Below are 10,054 nucleotides of genomic sequence, written 5' to 3'. Positions count from 1 at the left end.
GGCTGAGGCAGGAAGATCACTTGAGCCCAGGAGTTTGAGGTTACTGTGAGCCATCATGACACCACTGTACTGTAGCCTCTAGCACCAAAAAAAAAAAAAAAAAAGCCACACTAGGAAATGGGACTTTCTAAGTGAAATCTTTCAATTTGTATATGATAGCTCAGAAATGTTGATTACCTTGTGCAGGCCGAACAGCGTGTCTGCAGGCTGGATCTGGCTCGACACGTGACCACTGCTCTGGCTAGTCCGTGATTCTGCCCTTGTCACCCTTGACACTTCTTTCTCCTGGATGAATGTCCTCTCCTGACTCCGTGGTTTCCCCTGAAGATGTGGTTTCCTACACCCTTCCTTCCCAGCCACGTCCTCTGGGCCCCTTTTCTTTGCCAGCTTGTTTCAGGAATAATGGCCAGCCCGTCCAGTGCTGCTCATGCTCCCCTGTGCTGTTTCTCACAGCCGTTTGTTCTGTTAAGCGGTTAAACGTACTCTTGTTTGCATTAGTAATTTATTAGTAAATGGGCAGTGTGAAGGCAAACCTCTTTCTCACCCCTTGAGCACAGGGCACGCAGGCTTGGTTTTCCTGGCGCCTGTCTGTAGCCTGAGCCCATGAGGCGCGTTCCTAGAAGTATGTGAAGGGGCTGCGCTTTCTCACGGGGCCCTGGATGGGCACAGGATGTGCCGGGCCCCAGCTTCCTTGGCTTGCGGAGGGCAGGGCTGCGAGGTGGCCCAGAACTCGGACCGAGCTTCCCCGGACGGCCCCTCCTGTCTGTCGTGGCCTCCGTGGCCCTGCTGTCTTGAGTTTCTTTCCCTTCACCCTCCTGCCTCTGCTCCTGGGCCTCACTCTGCCTGAGTGGCAGGAGCTTGCCGCTTTATATACACTGGACAGTTGGTGACTCATTCCTCAGCAAACCCTCAGATAGGGAAGTGAAACAGCCACACCTGGTAGGGCCTGACCTTTGGGTGACAGCGGAAGTGGCTATGCAAACATGGACTCACTGCAAGGAGGAAAAGTCCTCTCTAGAACCAGGCTGGAAAGAAAGCCCTGGCCTGCCTGGCCCTTGTGCGGCCTCCAGGCCTGTGGCTGGTGGTAACAGTTTCTCCCTTCCTTCCTCTCCCTCCCTCCACTTTTTGTTGGTGACAGCTGGAAGTAGCAGTGGTCACAACTGAGAGAGCCAAACATTTCTACAGCCCCCAGGATGTTCCTGTCACCCTCTACAGCGATGCTGACGAATGGGAGGTCAGTGCTGGGGCCGCCGGGCTGAGTTCCATTGCATTTCCAGCTTCAGGGCAGAACGGCCCTCCCTGCAGCCTAGGGTCTGGCCGCCAGAGCAGACGGGCCTGGCTCAAGGCAGCAGTCAGGGCCCTTTGGGCAGAGGTGATGAGGAAAACATCTGTCTAGTTTCTGGCCTGCAGGAGGCCCACAGTCCCCTCCCACCCAGGCGGAGCTGGGCTTTGGCCTGGTGCCTGAGGTTGAGTGTCCTTGTACTTATCTGGGCTGATGAAACCACAGAGAAGCTCTGTTCCCACCACCCTTGTCCACGTGGCTCCCAGCGTCAGGGAGCGCCTATCTTCCCACGGCCGCCGGGCTCCACTTCTGCTCCCCTGCGGAGGGGGGGCCTGGCCGATGCACCAGAGGCTGAGTGTGGACCTCACAGGGTTCCCTGCCAGGCGTTTCCAAACACTCTCGGCCTAGAACATTCTGGCTGGCCTGCCTTCCCCACCCCACCCCCGCCATTTCTCACTGCCCTGGAGCCCTTCCATTGGCTCGGACAACCCAAGCATCCGCCTGAAGCAGACAGGCCAGGAGTTCCCTGCCAGATGTCAGTTCTCTTGCAAACCGAACCATAAAGGGAATAGCTCGGGGAGACAAGGGGTGTTTGTTTCCTCAGGCCTGGTTTCTCTCAGGCGGCCAGCTCCACGGCCAGTGCTCGCCGACTTAGCTGCGAGAGGGGACGGTGTTGGACTAGGGCAGGGTCCACTTGGGTTCCTAACTTATGGTACCTGGGCTGCTTTGGTCCTCCACCCCCCTCTTCCACACTGGGAGAGTGACTGTCTTGGTGACCCCGTTTCCTCCCCACTGCCAGATGTGGAAGCACCGCTCTGACCCCGTCCTTCACATTGACCTGCGGAGGTGGGCGGACCTCATGCTGGTGGCTCCTCTTGATGCCAACACTCTGGGGAAGGTGGCCAGCGGCATCTGTGACAACTTGCTTGTGAGTGACTCCCTGGTACCGTCATCCCTCCCTGGGCCTCACTCCCAGTTGCTGAGCTGCAGACTTCCTTGTACAAGGAAACCTCCTACTGTGGGCCTAGGCTGCTCAGGAGAATGCAGTCCCCCTGCCCCGCCCCCCGTCTCACGTCCCCTCCAGCAAGTGGGCAGAAGACCAGTCCTGATGATCAACCTGACACGCCGCTGCTCTCCGGAGTGTCCACCTCTCCCCTGCCCCTCGCTGCTCGGCCACGCACCCCGCGCCCGGCACACCTGTGGGCAGTCTGATATGGGGGTTCCCTTCCTCATGGGTCTCTCCTGCACACACAGCTCCCTCACAGCTTTAGCCACAAGGCGAGATACAGTTTTCCTATATATCGGGGGAAGAGCCAAGAAAGACGTGGTGGGAAGTGAGAGTTGATGGACGGTGGAGGAAACAGAAGTCCAAAGTGGGGACCGTCTTAGCCTAAGAGACCGCCGGGGAGCTGGTGCCCCTAAAGAGGAGCTGCCTATGTTTATGTGATCATCCTGGGACGATCTGGGTGTGATTTCTCCTCTCCTTCCTCCCCTTCCCTTATCCCCCTCCCCCTCCCATTTATCGAGTTTTCACCTGCCAGGTACTGAGGGGCCTGTGCTGAGGGCCCCACAGCACAGTCTGGAAGGAGAGGGGCTTTGACCACCGTGCATGTGGGGAGGGCGTGTCCTCTGGTGAGTGGTCCAACCTTAAATACCCGCAGTCTGTCCTTTGACAGTGGATGCGCCACCCGCACAGTGCGGGGCGGGTAGCAGGCACTGGATAGATGCTTGCTGCGTGTTTGAGGTCACTGGCAAGTTGACTTTCACAGATGGCCAGGTGTTTGTGGAGTTTAATGTGGGGAAGAAGGTGAAGAACAAAGCTGGGTCGGGACTTTTCAGGATCAGATATGAGATTAATGTCCTTGTATGCTTGTTGTGGGCTCTTAAGGGACTCCTGGAAGAATCTGCTAGTGGTTTAAGCGTCATTTGCATAAGAGCCGGGGGAGCAGAAGAGGAGCAGCACGGCCTGTGTGGCAGGGAGTGGGTGGGGAGCGCAGAGAGGGCTGGGCCTGGGAGCGGTGCCAGCAAGAAGGCTTCCCAGCCGCCGGTGCCAGGGCCAGCCGGGCAGCTGGCACAAGGGAGGCCCCTGGCCACTGTCATCCAAGTGGGTCAGAGTTGTGTGAGCGGCACCGTCGCACCTGGTGTGGTGCGTCACCGTCGCACCTGGTGTCCAGGCCGGTCGGCAGCAGCGGTGTGATAAGCACACCGACCTGCGGAGGTCAGCCCTGGCCTGGGCCAGCTCTCTGAGGTCCCTTTCCTCCCTCCTGAAAGCACTGCTTCCCTTTTTCCTCCAAAACTGCCATCACTCCAAGAAGTCTTTGGGGTTCCCTCCTCCAGAGTTGGCTGGGCAGTGGAACATGTTCTCAGACCACCCCGCGGACCATTTGCCTCAAAGGGTTTCACTTGAAGGCACAGATATTTCAAGGAATCGCAGATCTTACGAAATTGGAACTGTCAGCGTCCTTGGTGTGTGACTGTCTGTCTCAGTAGATGTTTTCTCCTTATGTCCCTGCAAAGAAGCTTAGCCTGCTTCCTCCCCTGCCAGATCTTCTCCCTTTCTGGTGCCCAGAACTCGGGGTGCCGCGAGGGTGGCATCCAGGTGTGGACCTGCGTCCCTGGCCTCCAGCCCTTGGCCTGGGAACTTCCATTGTCATCTGCCCCGTGGCCCGCTGAGGCCCTGGCGCCTTGTTTGTGCTGTAAAGGCAATCAGATCCAGAGGAGGAGGCAGCTTCCCTCCTCGCCAGTCTGGCTGCTGACTGGGATCCAGGCCTTCTCCTGCCTGAGCAGATCCCCAGGAGCCGAACACGGCACTGGCCAGGCGAGCTACCGTGGGAACCGAAGCCCTCCTCTCGCCTCCTGCTGCCGGTGGGTTCGAGGGAGCTGTGGTTTGCCCAGGAAGCTCTGAGCTCTGAGGTGAGGTATGGGGGAGGCCAGACACGCCGTGGGGCGGAGGTGCTGGCTTTCTGCTCTGGTCGCTGTGCTTTGCGTTGAGGGCACTTAGAGAACCCAGCCTAGCCCTCACCCGCACCCCACACACAGTCAAAGGGCTCTTCTAGGTGTGCTCTTGGCTTCTGCAAAAGTGGCAGGTGGCACAGGGCCAAGAGGAACTCTGACTGAAACTGCCCACTCATAGCCCAGTGGCTGTATCGAGAGGGCTTGATGGGAAACCGTCGCTGCTGTCTGGGCTGACGCAAGCAGCCAGATCCCGAGGCTGTTTGCCTCCACTTCCTCCCTGTCCCCAGGAGAGGGCAGGGGCACCAAGGGGGGCAGGCCCAGGCCTGGCCTGTTCTGGTATTGTTCTCTGGACTCCCCAACTCTTTTCCCAGATGGGCCCACTTCACAGGAGGGGTGTTCCAGCCACCATGCCCCGAGGGGCTCACAGCCCTGGAGGAGTTGTCTAGAGCGGTCAGAGCCCAGGGCCGCTTCCTTCTCTCTGGCGGCCCTCGGCCTAGGGAGCCTGAGCCTGTGGTGAGAGCAGGAGCCACCGTTCCGGAGCCTGTCCTTTGCGCCAGGCCTGGTGCCGAGAGCTTTGTAGGCATTCTCGCCTCAGTCCTCCCAGCGCCCAGGGAGGGGCCTTTGCAGAGAGGAAGCTGAGGCCCCAGCATTCAGTAACCTGTCCAGGTTCTCACAGCTGGCAGTAGACAGCAGAGCCAGGATTTGAACTCAGGGCTGCGTGATCCCAAAGCCCACAGCTCTAAGGACTCTGAGTGGGTCGGTCCATTTCATAGCTGCTCAGGTGTGTGACTTGATGCGATGGCCCAGATTCGGGGGCTGGCAAGGCTGTGCAGTACGGTGATGATTGCATAGGTGGTGGCGTTGTCTGGGGGTGACCTTGGATCATTGCTCACCTCTCAGGGAATTGCAGCTTCCGTCTGTGAAATGGGACAGCACCTTCTTTATAGGGTCACAGTGTGTGTTCATGAGGTCTTATATATGAGAAAGTTTTTGTCACACGTCAGATGTTTTCATTGCCAGGCTTTAGTTGGCCTAGAAGTGGAGCCGGTGTCGGGTGCATGGGCCCCGTCTGAGGAGGAGTCTGGTTCTTAGTTCTTAGCCTGCTTCTCCCCACGGCGGCCTTGACCTGACAGGTGTGAGTCCATGAGGAGAAGGCTTAGGCTTGGGTACAGGGAGATCTTTCCGCACGGGCGGGGAGACTTGTTGGAGCTGGCTAGGCCATCGTGAGCATTGGTTGAGCACCTCCTGTGTGCTTGAGGTCAGTTATCCGTGCCAGAGCCTGTGGGGAGGCAGAGGGGGCAAGGAGACACAGCCACGGGGACATGAGACAGCTCCCCACAGACAGGCTGTGTGGTCACCCCAAGCCCACAGCTGGGCTGGCTGTGAGCCTGGAGGGCTGGAGAGGGGTAGCAGGCAGAGCACCAGGACACCCCTCTTCCCCTGCCCTTCTTCACAGACCTGTGTCATCCGGGCCTGGGACCGCAGCAAGCCCCTGTTCTTCTGCCCAGCGATGAACACCGCCATGTGGGAGCACCCCATCACCGCGCAGCAGGTGGACCAGCTCAAGGCCTTCGGCTACGTTGAGATCCCCTGTGTGGCCAAGAAGCTGGTGTGTGGAGACCAAGGTGGGCATCTTGCCAGGCTCACAGCCCAGGGCCCCAGAAGGGGCTCAGCTTTGGGGTCACACTTGGGTTCAGTTCCCGGCCTGTTGTGGCTTTGGCAAACCGCTCTCCTCTGAGCTTAGCTTTTTCAGCTGGAAAATGGGAATCACAATCCCCACTAAAATGGGGTAGTGCGTGCAAAGTGCCTGCTACAGTCCCTGGCATGCAGCCCACACACGGTTAATGCTGGCTGCGGGAACGACTCCCAGGGCCTGGCCTGAGTCTTGGGAGGGGTTTCACAGGTCTGGCTCAGGCAGAGACGGACTGGACCTTCTCAGGCCTCGGACTCTGGGGTGGAGCACTCAGGGGCAGTAAGCGGGGGTCTGCAGGCACTGTTGGCCCGTCTGGCCACAGCAGAACTTTGCTCCCAGGTCTGGGGGCCATGGCTGAGGTGGGGACCATTGTGGACAAAGTGAAAGAAGTCCTCTGCCAGCATGGTGGCTTCCAGCAGAATTGAACTGGGATTTCTGTCACGTGTGTCCCTCCGCACTCAGAATGGGTTCAGGCCGAGCTGGTGAAGAAGATGGACACTGGCAAAATATGGTGAGGATTCCTCCTTTTGCTGAGTAGGGACCTGGCCTGGGCCTGCTCTAGCCTCCCAGGGCTGGACCTGCTGCAGGTTAAACTGCACTGACGGCCCAGCTCCCAGCTTCTTTCAACCAGGAGATACTACTGCATGGAGCCCCTGCCCACCTTTTCCTGCAATGGGTGCGCAAGTCAGGTGAGCAAGCTGCCGCGCTGTCCTCACGGGAGGACTGAGTGCTGGGGAAACCTCACTTCTACGTCTCGTCCAGAAACGCCACAGCTGGAGAGCCCTAGCTGAGCCGTGCGAGCTGTGGCTCTTTGGTGGGCGCTCGGCTGCCAGAGTCCGAGAAGCCTGCGAACTGGCAGGACTCTGAGGTTTCGTGCGGACCGTGCCCTGAGATTGCGATGCTGGGAAATAAAGAAAATGCCCATTCAGGAGACTCCATCCTTCCTTTGCAGCCTGTCTGTGGTCTCAGAGATCGGGGGCGTTGCTAGGTGAGGCTGGGGAAGGGTCTGGGCTGACGACTGACCAGCACTCCCTAGTCCTCGTAGAACATGGTAGTTAAGGACAAAGAGCTCTGAAGCCAGACAGCCCCTAGTTCAAATCCCAGCTCTGCCTCTTACTAGCAGTGGTACCTTGGCGCAGAACTTAGCCTTCCTGACCCTCACTTTCCTCATGTATATCGTTAGCCTACCCTCATGGCGTTGTTAAGAGTATTCAGTGAGTCCCGCTGCTGTGCCCTCACTGCCTCTGGCTCAGGCTCTGATTCCTGGGCGATACACACCGGCCCTCGCTGGTCTGGCCTCTGCCTCCCCTCTAGCCCCGCCCTTGACCCCACGCCAACCCTGCGGGGCTCCCTGTCCCCTTGCCAGGCTGGACAGTCTTGAACAAGCCGCGTTGCTTCTTGCCTCTTGCCTTTGCACAGGCTGACTCCTGTACGTGCCTCTGGACGTACCTGGGTGCTGCCTCCCTGAGAAAGCCTTCCCTGGCCGACTCAGACTGGGTTGGGTGCTTTGCCCCGGTTCCCATTGTGCCCCCTGCTATTTATGACAACAGAGTCGTAATCGTCAGTTTACTCTGCATCTCCTTAAAATCGGGACCTCTTGTAGAGCAGTTGTCCTGTTCCTTACAGAACCCAGCAAGACATTCTAAGCTTGTACCAACAAAAAAAGGTGTGTGTGTGTGTGGGGGGGCGGTCCTGTTCCTTTCTGTGCAAGACACAAAACCCAGGCACCATAAAAGCAAAGACTGATAAATTTGACTGTAGAAAAATAGATAGGTCTGCTGAGCAAAGACCCAAAGGCAAGTTCAAAAGGAATATCACACTGGGGAAACTACAGCTCATATAACAAGTTCTCCTAATACATAAAGAGCTGCTATAAATTGATTAGAAAAATACCAAGAACACATATACAAAAAAGTAAGCAGAGGATAAAAAACATACACAGACAAAAAAACAAGCACACAAAGGGCCTTAAATATAAATAGCTACTCAACCACATGCATGAACATAGTGGTACAAAACAAACTACAGTGACATGAAAGTTTTTGCCTATGAGATTGACAAGGGTGTGGAGAATTGGCATCTTCGTACATTGCTGGAGGAGTGTAAATTGATGCAACCTCTTTGGAGAACAATCTAGAAGTATCTATCAAAATTACGTATGTACCTTACCCTTTGACCCAGCAATTCTAGGGATTTGTCCCACAGATACACTCATGTATATGACATTATGTCTGAACAGGCTGTTTATTGCCACATCGAATATGGTACTAAAAGACTGGAAACACCCTCACTATCTGATCCCCAGAGATTGGGTAAATAAATTAGGATTCATTCATACACTGGAACACTACACAGCTATAAAACAGTGTCAGGGAAGCTCTCGATGTGCTAATTTGGGAAGACTTCTGAGATACGTTGTTAAACAGAAAAAGCAAGGTGCAGAACAATGTGTATCACATGCTTGTTTGTGGGTAAAAAATAGGAGTGGGGGGGAAAAGGAGGATATATTCATACTGGCTTAATATACATCAAATACCTATTGAAAAATAAACAAGAAAACTGTCTATTGTTTGCCTCTTGGCTGGAGAACTGGGCGGCCAAGGAACAAAGGTGGGAGGCAGATTACATTTTAAAGTCTTGAGCCAGATGAATATATTATTAACCACAAAATCAATAAACATACTTTTGAAACAAGAGTTTTGCTCTGTTGCCCTGGCTAGAGTTCAGTGACGTCATCCTAGCTCACGGCAACCTCAAACTCCTGGGCTCAGGCGATCCTCCTGCCTCAGCCTCCCAGGTAGCTGGGACTGCAGGCATGCGTCACCACACGCGGCTAATTTTTTCTGTTTTTAGTAGAGACAGGGTCTTGCTCTTGCTCAGGCTGGTCTCAAACTCCTGACCTCAGGCGATTCTCCTGCCTCAGCCTCTCAGAGTGCTCAGATTACAGGCGTGAGTCACTGCACCTGGCCTAAACATACATTTTTAAAAGAGTTCCTTCTGCCTTTTATCCAGAAGTTCTTAAAAATGACTTTTTAGGGAATTAGTGCAAATAAAAAAAAATAAAGACTTGGCAGGGGCATCTGTAGATTTTCATTATGGTCTTTGGAGTAGAAATGGGTCTGCTTTTCTTGTCACGAGCTAACAGAAGAAGATGCCTTTTGAGGACCCTTGTGGTTTTTTGTTTTTTGGTTTTTCTCCTTTGATATAGAGTCTTACTCTGTTGCCCTGGCTAGAGTGCAGTGGCATCATCATAGCTCACAGCAACCTCAAACTCCTGGGCTCGAGCGATCCTGCCTCAGCCTTCTGAGTAGCTGGGACTACAGGCACTCGTGACGCTTGTGTGTTCTTAATAAGCCTTTGAGATCCCTGACCTCAGGGAGTTTATGGTCTTATGGGAAAAAGACTCAAAGCTATAAAATAATTAAAATGGTCCAATGACAGCAAAGAACAAAAGTGAGGCTGTGTAGCATGGACTGTAAGAGCTGCACTTCGGAATGGAGAAGCAGTCAGGGTGGGCCTGCTGGAGGGAGCGGAACTCAGGCAGGGGGTTCCTGGAGGACCTAGGTGGTTAAAAGCGGATACGAAGGGGAAGACATGCTGCCCTGCTGGATGGAGGAACGTAGACTCCACGTGCTGGGGCAGTCAGGAGCTATTCAGCAGGGCAGGCACTGCTGAATGTGGAGTGTGGTCAAGGTCAGTGGGGTGGCACATGCAGGACAGACTGGGGGATTGGAAGCCGACTGGGAGGAAGCCAGGACGCTGAGATGGGGAATCCAGGCTGTGCTGAAGGCCTCGGCCACACCCGTGGTTCTTACAAAAGGGAGTGACAAAAGTGACAATGTAAAGAAAAATCAGCATGGCTAGAAACTAAAAACCGCTGTCCTAGTGGCTAGTAGGGGGGAGGGAGAACTAAATGACAATTGTGTGTGCGTTGGTGCAAGATTTATTAGCAGTGCCCAGTCCCATCCACTGAGAAGTTCTGCTTTGCTCGCCACCGTTTTTCTCTCTCCTGACCTTACAGGGTTGTCCGGGCTGCCCTCGTGGTTCTGGGCATTCTGTGGTGTGAAATTAGACAGACCGAGATGCAGAACTGGGATCATGGGAAGTGGGGAAGGAGTCTTACT

The 10,054-nt window shown here is 55.2% G+C and overlaps 1 protein-coding gene across 2 annotated transcripts in view; it reads left to right on the top strand.

The window, feature by feature from the left end:
* Positions 1-6,856, top strand: part of PPCDC (phosphopantothenoylcysteine decarboxylase) — a 24,698-nt gene extending 17,842 nt beyond the window's left edge. For both annotated transcript variants that reach the window (XM_012640570.1, XM_012640571.1), the window contains exons 4-7: positions 1,139-1,234; positions 2,082-2,210; positions 5,694-5,862; positions 6,270-6,856. In XM_012640570.1, coding sequence (XP_012496024.1) covers positions 1,139-1,234; positions 2,082-2,210; positions 5,694-5,862; positions 6,270-6,355 — 480 coding nt within the window. In that variant the 3' untranslated portion in view covers positions 6,356-6,856. The remainder of the gene's footprint in view (positions 1-1,138; positions 1,235-2,081; positions 2,211-5,693; positions 5,863-6,269) is intronic.
* Positions 6,857-10,054: the final 3,198 nt, after the last annotated feature.

This window comes from Propithecus coquereli, unplaced genomic scaffold (genome assembly GCF_000956105.1).
Source record: "Propithecus coquereli isolate 6110/MARCELLA unplaced genomic scaffold, Pcoq_1.0 Scaffold155, whole genome shotgun sequence".
Lineage (NCBI taxonomy): Eukaryota > Metazoa > Chordata > Mammalia > Primates > Indriidae > Propithecus > Propithecus coquereli.
Note: the sequence above shows the minus strand (reverse complement) of the source record. Positions and strands in the feature narration are given on the sequence as shown.